The sequence below is a fragment of the Euwallacea similis genome, chromosome 12 (genome assembly GCF_039881205.1).
Source record: "Euwallacea similis isolate ESF13 chromosome 12, ESF131.1, whole genome shotgun sequence".
NCBI classification, from domain to species: domain Eukaryota; kingdom Metazoa; phylum Arthropoda; class Insecta; order Coleoptera; family Curculionidae; genus Euwallacea; species Euwallacea similis.
In genome coordinates, this window is record NC_089620.1 from 4230997 (window position 1) to 4247304 (window position 16308).

Sequence of the window (16308 nt, forward strand, 5' to 3'; positions counted from 1 at the left end):
TGGTAGTCGAGTAACCAACACTAGGAGCAAGATTAAATAGAAGTAGACTTTATGTTTTCCTCATATCTACTTGGGTAAATCGCACGCAGTAAATGGTAACATTTACTCCAGATAAATAGCTACATAAACAGAACTCGGCTTATATTTCACCTAGGCGTTCACATGATATGTGCAATATAAGCCATGCTATACTTAAATGTATAGGCATTTCATGCGTTGTCCTTCACTTGTTCTGCTTGATAGCCATCACTACTTTCGCCTACATTAACATTAGAATATTCTTCATCATCAACATACTCTTTCAGAACATATCCTCTGCCCCAAACGGTTTCTATGTGGCTTTTTCCATCATTTGCACTTTCAAGTTTCTTACGTAATTTGCACATAAAAACATCAACTATCTTGTTATCTGAAGGTTCATCTAAGCCATTGTAAAGATGATTTAAGAACATTTCTTTTGTTAATACTGTTCCTTTACGCAGTGCTAGCAATTCTATCATAGAATACTCTTTATTAGTAAGGTGAACCGTTTTACCTTTCACCTCAACAATCCTGTGATCAAAATTGATATTTATATTACCAATCTTTATCACCGATTCAGGATGGCCTTTAGTACGACGCACTATGGCCTTAATTCGAGCTAATAACTCACTTTTATGAAATGGTTTGGTTAAGTAATCATCGGCACCATACCCGAGTCCTTTAGCTTTGTGATTGACAGCGGATATACATGAAAGTATTAAGACAGGAACTTTGATTTTTGCACTTCTTAGTCTTAGCAATATATCATATCCGTCAATATCACCAGGCAAGTGTATATCTAAAATAACTAGGTCATAGTAATCTCCGTTTGAGGAAACCATATTATTGTTATAATCTTGTGCAGAAGTAACAACGTCACAGAAATGTCCATCAGAAGTTAAGGCGTTAACCACAGTCTTTGCACTTACTTGATCATCTTCAATTAATAATATACGCATATTTTACACCCCATAAATAATTTATAATTTTAGTAATATATATAACTAAGGAAAGTAATAAATCAAATTTTTATTAACAAATGATCAAAATTACACTTATTAATTAATAGTAAATATATTGTTCCAAAGTTATATAAATAGATCTAAAATATAATAGACATACCATGATAGTAATAATATTTTTAGTAAATATTGAATTAAAGTTACTATTATTAAAAGAATACTTCGGTTAATAAATATTTAACTATTCTATATGTCTGTGTTATATTTTTAATTTACTTATCCTACTATTTTAAAGTATAAGTAATATTTTCAGGAATATTGTGTGGCAATATCAATTTTAGGTGCTGGTGCATGGGGTACAGCAATCGCAATTTCATTAGGTAGTAAGAAAGATGTGATTTTGTGGACTCGCAATGAAACTACATTTGAATCAATCAACGGGAAAAGAGAAAGTGACAAGCTACCCGGTTGTCGAATTTCTGATAATGTGTCAGTAAAATTGGCTATTGAAGACACAATTAATGCTTCAGTAACAATCCTCGCTGTTCCCACTCAGTCTCTGAGGAAGGTATGTCAGCAATTGCATAATTGTAATCTGAAAAAAGATGTAGCAATAATTTTAGCTTGTAAGGGAATAGAAAAGTCTACATTAAAATTACCTAGTGAAATAGTAAATGAAATTTTACCTAACAATCCTATTGCTATTTTTTCAGGTCCTAGCTTTGCTGTAGAAGTTGCAAGAAAATTACCCTATTCAATGGTTCTTGCATGCCAAAATAACACATTAGGTTCAAAGCTAGTATCAGAGCTGCAACAAGAAAATGTTAAATTGGAGTTTAGTAACGACATTATAGGAGTACAGATTTGTGCAGCGTTAAAGAACGTTTTTGCTATAGCGTGTGGGATTGTTCTAGGTAGTAAACTTGGGTTTAATGCTCATGCAGCATTGATTACGAAAAGTATGAGCGAAATTAAGGCTTTATACTCAGCAAAAATTGGTGACGGTAGTGTGGATATAAATACACTACTTGGGCCAGCATGTCTGGGTGACCTAATTATGACATGCACATCCTTGAATTCAAGAAACTTATCTTTTGGGTTTAAAATAGGTAATAGTGACAATGGCTTTAATGTTCAGCAGATTTTGTCAGAAGGCAAGTCAGTGATTGAAGGTTTTAGCACTGCTGAGTCCATATTTAATTTAGCAGGAAAGCTAAAGATAAAAATGCCTATATGTGAAGCGGTCTATAGATTATTGTATGAAAGCGTCTCTATAGAGGATACTATTTCTGTTCTTATAAGTTAATTTTGTATTTGGATATATTGTGAAATTTTTATATAAATTAATATCAACGTGGTGGCTGTCTGGAACAGTAAAAAAAATGCCAGGTACTGTGGGTAGTTTGGCTTCTTTTCCGCTTGTTCCTGTAATCCTGAGCAACAAAATTTTAGGTGCAGCAATTATTTCTTTTTTATTCTTAATTGGATTATGGTCTACAGGTAATTATATAAAACATTACAAGACTTCATGTGATCCAAAAGAGGTAGTAATTGACGAAGTGGTTGGTCAATTGCTGACGATACTTTTAGTTTCGATATTGTTAAGCCAAGAGATGAATTGTTCTTCATTGTTGTTGTGCTTTTTTTCTTTTAGGTTTTTTGATATAATAAAAACGTGGCCTATAAATTTAATCGATAAAAATACCAAAGGTCCTTTAGGTATTATGCTAGATGACGTTATAGCTGCAATTTTAGCCTGTGTTCTTACAGGAGCCTTTTATTGTTTATTGTTGGTGTATGCAGGATAAAAAAGTTTATTATTCAAGCTTAATTGTTCAAAATCTAAAGGATTATATACTGTACACAGCGAATTTATCTGAGTGGGAAGTACACGATGAATTTGATAATATCATATTTACAATAAATGGTACCAGGGAGTCATTATTTAATTTTGTGTTCTGTGGAGATCAATGTACCGAGCTTTCTATACAAAAAACTCTAGATTATCTCAGAACAAGAGATATAGAAGCAACATGGGTAATAAATTCACATATGAAAATAAGAGATATTTTAGAAAAGTGTGAAATAAAACACGTTAGCACACCAAAAAAAGCTTTACTTAATATGAAAAATTACTTTTTACCTGCTGATGTTATTCCAAACTTGAGGTTAAATGCTGTGAATGGTAGCAACCTCTTAGAACAGTTAGATCTACACACTTCTAAAATTTTTTATCATGGCGTTGGAATTGTCAGCACATTTTTTCGCGGATTATCAAATTATGATGATAAGAACTCAAGATTAAGATTTTTTCTTGTAACACTAAATAATGAAATTATTGGGACATGCGGTCTTTATGTTCAAGACAGCGTAGCTGGTTTTTATAGTGATGGAGTTTTACCAATTTACAGGAATCGTGGAATAGGTACCCAAATGGTTTTAGAAAGAATAAAGATAGCTAAACAGCTTGAATGCAAATATATAGTAGCACATTGTATGAAATCTTCTGTGAACCTTTATAAGAGATTGGGCTTTCAAATGTTAGGCAATCTTTACTTATATACCTCTTCAGCATAATTCTGAGCGGTTACAAATTTTTACATTTGTTTTAAAAGTGCTATGTTTTTTTTGTATGAAGTGGTTTTAATATTGATTCTAATATTATTCTTTCTCTCTTATTCTAAATTAAAAATTAGTAATAAGATTAAGAACTTACAGCATCAAAATGTTATCATAAATAATTTAATTGATACTGTGAATGATGGGTTTTATATTTGGGATGCAAAAAAACGTATAGAAAAGTTCTCTCCCAATTTACTAATTTTGCTTAATACTGTTTTTTACTCATTTAATGAGTTTGTGAATTTTTTTGAGCAATCAGAAAGCTTAATCAAAAATTTTGTTGAGGCAAAGGAAATAAATAAATCTTTTACTCTAGATTTAAAGTCAAAAGACAGTGAGGTTTATTGCATATGTTACGGTAGAAGCATAATAGATGATTCTAACAATGTGATAGGTGTGCTGTTATGGATAAGGAATGTCTCAGACTGTAAGATAAAGGCTAACGGACTTGAGTTAGAAAATAGTAAGCTTACACAGGAAGTGGAGAGCTATAAAAACGTTTTCAACTCTTTACCATTTCCAATACTAAGATATAACAAGAGTAGAAAGGTGGAATTTTATAACTTGTTTTATGATAAATATGTAGATGGTTCTAAGAAATTTGCTATTACCGGTAGCGCTCATAGCACAAAACCAGGAAGACATGTCATAACTTATAAGAACGAACCTAAGGTTTTCGATTTTGTTAAAATTCCAATACAAGGTTCTGGTAGCATAGTAATGTATGGGAAAGATGTTAGTGATGCAGAGAAATTATATACTGAATTAAACAGTTATTTAGCTACACAGAAAAATTTGCTTGAGAGGTTACCGGTTGCTATAGTAATATATAGTAAGAATCAAAAGCTAAAATTTTATAATAATGCTTTTATAAAAACCTTTCAATTTGACCCAAAATTTTTGGCATCTTACCCAACTTATCACGAAGTTATGCTTTACCTCTTCGAATCTAAAAAGCTTTTAGAAAAAGAGGATTTTCAAACTATTAGTAACCAAAGACATGAGTTGTTCAAAAAATTATTTGAATCGTACGATGATACGATGCACTTCACAAACGGAAAAGCGTTCAGGGTATTAACAATACCCTACGCTTCGGAAGGTTTGCTGTTCTCTTACGAAGAATGCAAAAGATGATACTTAAACTCCTTCTCTCTCTACCATGAGCTGTTTTACTTTCGCTATTGCTCTTGCTGGATTAAGTCCTTTAGGACAAGTTTTTGTGCAATTCATTATTGTATGACAACGATACAACTTGAATGGGTCGTTTAAAACATCAAGTCTTTCACCTGTCTTATTATCACGGCTGTCAGCAATCCATCTGTAGGCTTGTAATAGTATTGCTGGTCCTAAAAATTTATCACTATTCCACCAGTAGCTTGGACAACCAGTTGAACAGCAAGCACATAATATACAGTCGGACAAGCCATCTAATTTTTTTCTATCTTTAGGAGATTGAGAGTATTCTTTATTTGGTAGGGCAGGCTTATCTGCTTGTAACCAAGGTTTAATTGATTTGTATTGCTCATAAAATTGGCTCAAGTCCGAGACTAGGTCCTTTATCACATACATGTGAGGTAATGGATATATTTTTACGTCACCTTTTATATCGTGTATAGATCTAGTACATGCAAGAGTATTGGTTCCGTCAATATTCATGGCACAAGATCCACATATGCCTTCTCTACAAGAACGTCTGAAAGTTAAAGTCGAATCTATTTCATCCTTTATTTTTATTAATGCATCAAGTACCATAGGGCCACAACTATCCATATCAATAAAAAATGTGTCTATTCTAGGGTTTTTCTCGTCATCAGCAGACCAACGGTAAATTTGAAATCTTCTGATGTTTTTTGCTCTAGCAGGAATAGGATAAATTTTGCCCTTTTGATTAATTTTAGAATTCTTTGGCAAAGAAAACTGAACCATATCACTTACCTTTTATTGTTTATAGCTAAAACCCTTTGTAGATAACATATTTTATTATCATCTACTATATTTTTATTAAATTCCTTTTAAATCGCACACATATTGTAGCCAAGCGAAGCTAAAATCTCTCTTTCTAGATTTTTCATTATAATTTCTTCATCTTTTTTTTGGTGATCATAACCAAGTAAATGCAGTAATCCATGCACTAACATGTGTGCAATGTGAGCAAGAATGGGTATACAATACTCATGCGATTCTCTTTTTATTGTGTCTATTGAAATTGCTATGTCTCCTAAATCGCACTCATTAGACAATTGTTCATACGGAAATGATAGTACGTTAGTTGGCTTATCCATTTCTCTAAATTTTAAATTAAGTTGATGTAGCAAGTCATCATCAGCCAGAGCTATTGATATATTTGGTTTATAGTGGTCTATTTTTAATTCTTTTAGAGAAGCATTGATGACACCTAATACAAAATTTTTAGGATTTTCTATAATGCTGCACCATTTCTTGTCAAGAATATTTACTTCTAACATGAGTGACACATCAGTAAGGGTGTCATGCAAATAGCTGACACTGGAATCCAAAAAAGAAGAGTTATAGACCCTTGTGTCATGTACACAACTGTACGAATATTGTACACTAGAAGGATGTCATCCCAGTGCCTAGACACTGGGATCCAGGAATTTTGATTAGACATCAAGTTAGTGAATATAAAAGTAGCTAATCTTATATTAAAACACAACGGCTTTAATGTGGTTGCATTAAGGCTGGATTCCAGTGTCAAGCACTGGAATGACACCTCTGTGTTTGATGCAAAATCGGCTATAACGTTTAATGCACTGCCTTCGAGATAAATATTCATACAGCTGTGCGTTGCGTGCTGAGATGACATCATTTAGGAACTGAAATGACAGGTATTACACATCACTCATCCTTATTATTTCATTCCATTCAATTTCCGAAACTGGAGCAATTGATAAACGTGGTTGTTTTAATATAGTCATATTTTTCAAAAGTGGGTTTTGTTTTATATTATTTAACGTTACTTGGTTATTTAAAGGTTTCAAAAACTTTACATTCACTAATCCGAACTTGGGATCATTAACATGATAATACTCTTTAAATACTTCAACGATTCCAAGTATTGCTTTCTCTTTACCTGTATGATAAAAAAACGCAAGATCGCTTGCTTTCATAATTTTCATGTAATTTTGAGCTTGATAATTGTGCACACCATCCCACTCAACTACCTGCTCCTTTTCCATTTTTTGCCATGAGTATTCACTTGGCTCTGACTTGAGTAGCCAAAATTGCATTATTTTTTTCTTCTTAAGTAAGCTGGTATATCATAGATATTGCTGCCCCACTTAGCTCCTTTGCTTACCTGTTCAGCTGGTTTTGTTTCCAGTGTTTTGTCTTGCGTACTTTCACTTTGACTATATGGCCACTTAAATTTCTCTTTCTCTGAGTCTTCGCTCTGACTTATAGGTGAAGTTTCTGATTTATTATTGCGACCATCAATGCCAGTTGCAAGAACAGAAACTCTAACTCTTCCCTCCATCGCTTGATCAAAAGTAGCACCAAATATTATATTTGCATTTTCATCTACTTCTTCACGCACTCTATTGGCTGCAGCATCAACTTCAAACAGAGTCATATCTCCGCCACCAGTAATGTTAATTAATATTCCTTGCGCACCTTTCATTGATACATTATCAAGCAATGGATTAGATATTGCAGCTTCCGCAGCACTAATTGCTCTATCTTCTCCTTCTGCCTCTCCGGTGCCGATCATCGCTTTGCCCATCTCGCTCATTACTGTTTCTATATCAGCGAAGTCAAGATTAATAAGCCCTGGCATGACCATCAAGTCAGTTACTCCTCTGATGCCAATATGCAGAACATTATCAGCAAGTTTAAATGCATCAGAAAATGTAGTTTTTTCATTTGCAATTCTAAATAAATTCTGATTTGGAATGACAATAAGTGTATCCACGTATTTTTGCAGTTCTTCAAGTCCAAGCTCTGCAATGCGCATACGGCGCACACCTTCAAAACCGAACGGTTTAGTTACAACTCCAACAGTCAATATCTTTTTTTCTTTTGGCGCTCTATCCTTAACTGCAGCTCTTGCTTCTCTGGCTGCTTTTGCAATTACCGGTGCAGCACCGGTTCCAGTACCACCGCCCATTCCTGCTGTGATGAAAAGCATATGACTATCTTTTATATGCTCCATAATTTCATCGATTGATTCTTCTGCTGCACCTTTGCCAACATCAGGTAAAGCACCAGCACCAAGACCTTTGGTTAAGTTAATACCCAGTTGAATTTTTTTATCACATAAAGACTTTTCCAGCGCTTGAGCATCAGTATTTGCTACAACGAAATTCACTCCTTGCAAATTAGATTGGATCATGTTATTCACAGCATTTCCACCAGCACCACCTACTCCCACAACGGTAATCCTTGGGTGTAATATAGGTAACTCCGGCAGACTAAGATCAATAGACATTTAAATTACTCAAATTTAGCGAATTCACTTGATAATAAGTTACCGCTTTTTTAACAATATGCAAATACTTTTCACTCCTATAGACATAAATAGCAAACGGGATTTACTTATTCTTAACATTATTAATTAATAGATGTAACGATTACAGATGTTCAGATAACATCACTTCAATTCAATCAACACAAAAAGATCATAAAAAGGGATAGAAGTCTATCCCTTTTTATTGAAAATTGCTACTCACTTGCAGCAGAAATTCCTTCTTTTGATACCTTGAATATTTGCTTGAGCTCGTCTATTTTGCTTGCTGGTGTTTCACCATTAAGCAATTCACCTGCTTTCTCAATTTGACTTGCCTTATTACTATCCTTATACATAAAAACACCAGCAGTAACTACTGCAGCTACTGAAACAGTAATTATCAAACTAGCAATTAGTGGATGAGCAACTAAAAATGCAGATACTGCAGTAATAGCAGGACTAACAAGTGTTGCAGCTTTTGTTCCAACGAAAGCCGCATAAGCTGGGCTCAAAAAATAAGCAGCTATAAGTGCTACTGCTAAAAACGTACCACCAACAACAACAGTTGTTTTTAATTTGTTATTCTTTGCATACTCACCAAACCCACCAGCAGCACCTGGAATTCCCCAATAATCATCAGCTTGTTTATATTCTTCTGAAATAGCACAAAAAACGCCATCCCCTTTTTTATACTTATAATTTGTTAATACCATAACTCTACTCCTTAAATATAATGTTAAAATTTCATTAAGGGCAGTATATAATGAAAAAAATTATCTGTCAAGTAAACTAATTCTTTAATATACCCTTATTCTATAATTCAGCGCTTCAGCAATGTGTGCTCTTTTTACTTTTTCAGTTTTTGCAAGATCTGCAATGGTTCTTGCAACTTTTAATACGCGTGTGTAGCCTCGATTGGAAATGTAATTTTCTTTCAGTACGTATTTTAGCAATTCTAACCCTGCCTGATCTGGTTCAGTAAATTTATTAAATGCTTCACCGCTTACTTCTGAATTGCAACGAATATTTAATTCACTATAGCGCTCAGTTTGAACTTTTCTTGCTGCTATCACTTTTTCTCTTATGATTTTAGTACTTTCTCCCTCCACAGAGATTTCAGGAGAGAGTATGCTAACGTTTGGCATTTCAATGCATATGTCTATTCTATCAAGCAATGGTCCTGATATTTTGTTTTTGTAATCTGTGCCACACTTTGGAGCTTTGTTGCACGATCTGCTTGCATCACCTAGATAACCGCACCTGCAGGGGTTCATTGCAGCTATAAGTTGAAAATTGGCTGGATAAGTAATGTGAGCGTTCGCCCTTGCAACGGTAACTTTTCTATCTTCAAGTGGTTGGCGCAGAGAATCAAGCACGAGTCTTGGAAATTCAGGTAACTCATCAAGAAATAACACGCCATTGTGAGCCATGGTAATTTCTCCGGGTTTTGCATTCTTTCCTCCTCCTATCATTGCTGGTATGGAACATGAGTGATGAGGTTCACGAAAGGGGCGAGTTACTTTGAATATTTCATTACCAGTTTTTGTTATGCTGGAAATAATATTAACATCAATCATCTCCTGTTCGGTCAAATCAGGCAGCAACCCTATAAAGCGTTTAGCAAGCATTGACTTTCCAGTACCAGGAGGGCCAACAAGAAGCATATTATGCCCACCTGCTGCTGCAATTTCAGCTGCTCTTTTTGCAACAACTTGGCCTTTAATATCCTTCATATCGGGAACCAATCTTTTTTCTTTGGGTGCAGCGCTATAGTTAAAAGTTACCGGCTGAGTTAATTGTTCACCCTTAAAGTGTCTGATAATATCAGTTAATTTCTCTATAACTAGAATTGAAACATTCCTTACCCATGAAGCCTCTACTCCATTTCCCCTTGGGCAAATTACTCCTTTATTTGCCTGTTTTGCATTGATTGCTGTTGGCAGCACTCCTGAAACTGGAATAACTCTGCCATCAAGGGCAAGCTCACCCATAATGATATAAGACTGAACTTTTTCAACTGGTATCACATTCATTACAACAAGTAGTCCAATAGCAATAGCCAAGTCATAATGACTGCCTTCTTTCAGCAAATCCGCAGGGGAGAGATTAACTGTAATTCTTTTTGGAGGTAGTAGTAGATTGATTGAATTTAACGCTGCTCTGATGCGTTCTTTGGATTCCGCAACAGTTTTATCTGGCAATCCAACAATATTGACTGCTAGTACAACATAGCATAATTCTATTATGCCTATTTTGATCAAAATTTGCAAGACTTTTTATGCGAAATACTATGTATAAGTGATTGTGGTTGATTTCAATTTGATGAATTAACATTCTAATAATATTTTGCTTAGTCTGCCAATCCACTTGATCAAGCTTTGACTCAACACTTGAGGAAAAGTTTTTCAAGCTATCTGTAACAAGGCTCAATTCTTGTTGTAACTTCTTTTGATCGAGTGTTCTTTCTTTCTCTTCTTCAATTTCTTTCAAATGTTGTTTCATTGTTGTAATTCTTGGCTCAAATTCTTCTTGGCTTATAAACCCTTTGGCATAGCTATCAATAAATTTTTTGATACTTAATCTTAACTTATTTTCTTGCTTTTCACGTGTTTGATTATGTAGAGGTTTTTTGTTCTCTGACAATCTACGTTGATATTCATTTGCAATCCTATCTGGCTCTTTTAATATACTCTTAACTTCTTCCCATATAACTGTATCGAGTACATCAGTACGTATTGATTTATTGTCACATACTCTGTTGCCATTAAACCTGGAGCCAGAACAACGGTAGTAAGAATAACATTGATTTCTACTATATGCACCACAATAAGTATATTGGCAGCGCTGACATACTGTTAAACTCCGCAACAAAAACGTTTCTTTTCTTTCCCGTACTCTTGCTCTTTGTCTATTTTCAGTTAATTGTACTTGCACTGAATCAAATAAATTCTCATTGATTATTTTTGGCACTGGAATATAAGTCCAGTTCTCTTTATCACTATTAAAGCGACCACTTTTAAGCTTGCCACAAGTTCCTTTTTTTGATTTCCTTACTTGTGGCTTCGAGCATGCCTTAGTTTTACCATAAGCTGCTTGTCCTATATAAGCAGGATTTCTTAACATTTTCCAGATAGTACTTCTTTTCCAACGTTCTTTTCCTGTTTGTGTTATTACCGGTATCTCGCTAAGTCTACGTATAACTTCATTGATGCTTATTCTTTCTTGACCAACCCAATTAAATATTTTGTGCACTACATCTGCTTCTTCTTGGTTAATCTCAAACTGAGCACTTCCTTCACCTACATGTTTTGCTATGTAGCGATAACCATAAGGTGCATTACTCATTACACTTATACGGCCAGTTTTAGCTGCATGAAGTTTTCCTCTGCGATTACGTTCCATAATCTTTGCACGTTCATACTCTGCTACTAATCCTTGAATTCCTAAAAACATATTAGATTCTGGGTTATCCTCAAATTTATGATTTAAGAAAATAACCTCTGATCCTGCTTTTCTAAATTCTTCGAGTAAGAGCGCTTGGTATGCAGATTTACGTGATAACCGATCAGGTGAATGAATATATATCTTATCAATCTTACCTTCTGCCACTCTATCACGTAAACTCTCTAAGCCAGGACGTTCTAAGTTTGATCCACTGTAGCCATTATCAACAAACCTGTGCTCATCTAATAACTCATGTCCATCACTACTAATGCGGCGCTCCAGTTCTGCAATCTGACTCTCTATCGTATTCTCCTGTGCCTGTTGTCTTGATGAAACTCTTGCATACAAGCTTACCATTGTCATTTTCTTCTACCTCCTTTGTTTTACATTTCAATAATTGTTCATAAGCATCTGCCAAATATGTATCTGTCAACCGATTAGGCTTATAACCCCAATAAATAGCCAACTCTCCCTTTTGCATGTTTTTCTTCCTATAAATTTTCTAGGAGACTTCTATTGCCATAGCTAAAAGAAAACGTTTACCATTTTAAACTAAACACCTTATTTAAAAAAGCTGTCTAGTTCGCGCAAACAAGAAATTCTCCCTAATAAATATACAAGATTTGAAAAAATTATGTCCAAAAAATCTTTGCTTAAATTATCATATTATGTATAGTATAGCTTATTTAAAGTGTCATGAATGTTCATCCAAGTTACGAATTCTGGGAGAGTGATTTAGAAGTTCCCGTTAATCTTTTACTAGATCGCTTTCAAAATTTAGAATCACGTAAACTATGGCTTGATTCCCTTTCTGGTAAACAACTGAGCATCATTTTTCAGCATTGCTTTAAAAATCATTTAAATGGGCAGCTTTTTCAAGATGGAAACTACGATGATAGATCCACTCAACAAAAACGTAAGATACTTGCCAGTTACTCTGACTCTCTTTTTAACTATTATCTCATTAGCCACTTTGATCGTACAAAACTTGAGGCTACAGTTAGTGAAGTAGCAAGATTTGCCCTTACTCAAGAGTTAATGAGATCATACCTGATAAAAAATAATACTAAGTATGATAAAAGATCCTTGTTATTTTTACTGTTTCACATAAATTGTGAACTTCTAAAATCTGTCTATCACTTTGATAAAGTACAAAAGAAAGGTTTCGTATCATTTGCTCTACAGAAATCACCAAGACAAATAAATACTTCATTTAAGGAATTTATGTCACAAGAAGCCGTAGAGCAGATACTTAAGGATGATGATCAGTTGCAGGGTTTTTTCCATCATCAAGATCGAATATATATGTTTGTACGTCGAGGAAGTGACATGGATTTACTGCTTAATTCAAACAAAGTTGTTCATGGTCATAAACCTGAGTGGATGATTTTAGATTTTTCCCTCGATGGTACACAGGTTAATCTCTGTGCTAAAAATACTAATAAAGCTGTGGAAATAGCAAATAGCATTGTAAGTGGGTATTTTGACTGCGAATGTACTTTTGTAAATGTACAAGATAAGAACTTTCCACTACAAGTGCACAAATTTCTTCAAGCATGTATAGAGGGTTCTGATTCTAATATTTGTATATTTGAGTTAAATTTTAAGTCATATTATTTTAAAAATAGTAATACATATCTTACTTTGAGTGTAAAGCCATATGATCCTATTGCACCAGAGTTACATATTTTAAAGCCAGCTATTGGCAACATACTACAATCTATTCAATCAGCTAAAGTAATGTTCCAAAACAAAAAGGTAACATTTTCTTTCAAAATAAGTGGGGAAATTTATTATTCAGAGCATCCGCTCAATAAAAAAGAAAGAGAGGAGCTAAAGAAACATATGGAACAATCCTATGGCCTTAAAATTCTTTCACGAGCAAATTGCTGATCTTTTAAGTTCAAATGGTTCTTGGGTTAATCCAAGTCAAAATCACATTAAAGCAGCAAGATACTTATTCGATCTTGGATTGATAAAAATGCAAGAAAGGTACTATATTGTTTGCTCTCGTGAGGAAGATTATCTTGATTGGCCAAATGTAGTTGATCCAAGTTGTAGTAATGAGATTTTTATTGATTCAGACTTTGATGAAGCATGTGATGATGCTATTTGTGAAAACTGTTCTCGTCATATTTTACCTAACACTTATCAAAAACAGAGATTTCATCTCTTATCCATATACTTAAATACAGAAAAGATCATAGACTGGTTTGAAACTAAGTTGAATGATTCAAGACTTATGTGGGGAAAAGTGGAAAAAGGAGTTTATTATATTTGTAATCAAGGTCATATTGTAAATCTAATAATCCTTGATTTTTGTACTGATGCAATATTTCTAACTATAGATAAACTTAGAGTCCATCCGACAGTTCTCATTATTCTAAAAAAAGATATACCGAATCTATTATTAAACCTATATGTGGTACGAATGGTAGAACTGTTTTGTCAGCTTAAGACTTTAACTGAGATATTTCAAGAAGCAGCTAAAAGAGGAGTACCAGAGGTAGTAGAAAATACTTCTTTGCAAGTTTTACCAGCTTCGTATATTTCGCTTAAACGTGTTGAACCAATTATACCAACAAAGCTTCTGGAGTTACAGGTAGTTAAAGGTATGGTATATGTTAATAGTATTGAAGTTATAAATAAAAGAGCTGTATCGTGTCTTAATATTTTTCGAATATTATTTAGGCAATTTTTACATGACTGTGAGAAAGAGTTACCACCTGAAAAACATGCACTTATCAATATTAATCAGTTAGAAAAACTCTTGGGACTTAGTTTAGAAGCAGGTTTAGAACAACAAATCAGAAAACCATTAAATAAAATGCAAAGAACAATCAAATCTACACTTGCTGAGAAATTAGGATTAAGTATTGAACGTGATGATGTAATACAAACACTTGGTTGGCAAAGATTATCACATGGTTATCGTATTAACCCTTTTACTTTGACTATAAAAAAATAGAGTTTTTTTTTATCAAAAATAGCTTTTTTCAGCTCCATGAATAAATTTTCCCACCCCACGTGCAAATGGTCCTGTTTTTACATCAAGCCATTTATCCTCTTTTGAGCCATTAGCCATTCCTTTAACTATTTGCTTTGTTTGTAAAAGCTCTTGTACTATACGCTCTAATCTATCCCTTCCCATACTATGAAAAATCTCAGGCAGTCTATGTCGTTGTTTATGTATTCCTGCACTTCCTGTATGAGTAAATGGATGTCCTGAACTAGCAGCTCGCGCAATTGAATCAATAAGATATATTTTAAGATCTTTATCGCTAATATTTTGAGCTTTTAATTGTTCAGTGATGTCTTCTAATAGCCCTGTTTCTTCATTTCTTAGATAAGTGCGTATGGTACGATCAGCCAGGCCATTTGCTTTAACAACAGCTCCATGAAATAGTGCATTTTGTCTTGGGATTTTTCCAATTGACCTAAAAATCATTGGTTTAGTTATATCCTCAACAGGCCAAAAAGCAAAAGAACACCTGACTCCATTTACGAGAGCAGAAGTGCCTCGAATAGCATCTCGTGCTTGCTCTACGGTTGATATAGGTTTTTCTCCCTTTAATTTCCTCATATGATGGGCAGTAATTATTGAAGCTCCAGTGCTACATGCTAAATCAGATAATAAACACATGAGATAATCCCCTACTGCTGGGTCAGCATTTAAATCTGCATGAATGAAAGAAGCGAGGGGATCAAATATAATGAGCTTTAAATCCTTTATTCTGCTCAGCTGCTTCATTACCGACTCAAATTCTGGAGATATTTCTACAACTTTACCGCGAACATTCTTAAGTATGGTAAATGATCCTCCTATATTTGGCAGTGGTACAATAAATAGCCTATCTTTAGATTTTAATCTTTCACATTTTGGATCAAGTCGTTCTAAGCGACGATGTATTTCATTTGTATCATCTTCTGCAGAAAATACCACAACAGATCCATGTTCAGTAACAAGTGGACCAAATCCGCATACCTGATCTATGCTACCTGCAACCTTGAGGGCTAGGTCAAGAAGTAGCATACCTTTACCAGTATCACCCATTGCAGCCAAAATAGATGTTACACCCAAAGGAAATAACCCTTCAACAAGAAATCTTTGCTTTGGTACTGGACCTATAAAACGCTCCACACTCCAACTGAAAATATCAAGTGGTGGTTTAATAATTATTTTTCTTGAGTTTTTTTTCAATAAATTCCGAAACATTTATTCCCTCTAACACACAATCAGCAGCATCCCAACTCTTTGGTTTATTCGGTGGAATCTTAAGCGTAGCAAGTGATGCAACACCAAGTTCTAAAAGTTTCTTTTCAGCGTTTTTGGCATATTTATTACCTGCTTCATCATTGTCCGGCCAAATGATAATATGTTTACCTTTTAGCGGAGTCCAATCTGTTTTATCAAGGGTAGCATTTGCTCCAAACATTGCTGTTGTTGCAGTTATTCCTTTCTCTATAAGTGCTTCTGCGCATTTTTCTCCTTCAACCAGAATAACCTTATCGGACTTTAAAATACCTGGAATATTATAGAGAGGTCTTATCTCTGGCTCTTTGAATCTTTGTTTTTTAACATCAAATGGTTTAAACTGTTTTTTCTCTAAAGGAGGATCATAACGATAGACTATTACAATCAATTGGTTATTTTCATCGTAGTAATTCCAACTACAAGTCAGATATTGTTCTAGATTTCTGATATTGTTTTGTTTCTTAAGACCAAGCCATTCACTTATTGAAGCCATTACTTCAGGAAATTCTATTTTGGCATTTTTCCCATGTACCGTTGCCCAA

General features: G+C 34.2%; 1 protein-coding gene across 1 annotated transcript; it reads right to left on the minus strand.

Moving 5' to 3' along the window:
- Nucleotides 1-209: 209 nt before the first annotated feature.
- Nucleotides 210-980, minus strand: LOC136412418 (cell cycle response regulator CtrA-like). The gene has a single exon (XM_066395475.1). It carries the CDS (start codon nt 978-980, stop codon nt 210-212), a length of 771 nt encoding a protein of 256 aa, XP_066251572.1.
- Nucleotides 981-16308: the final 15328 nt, after the last annotated feature.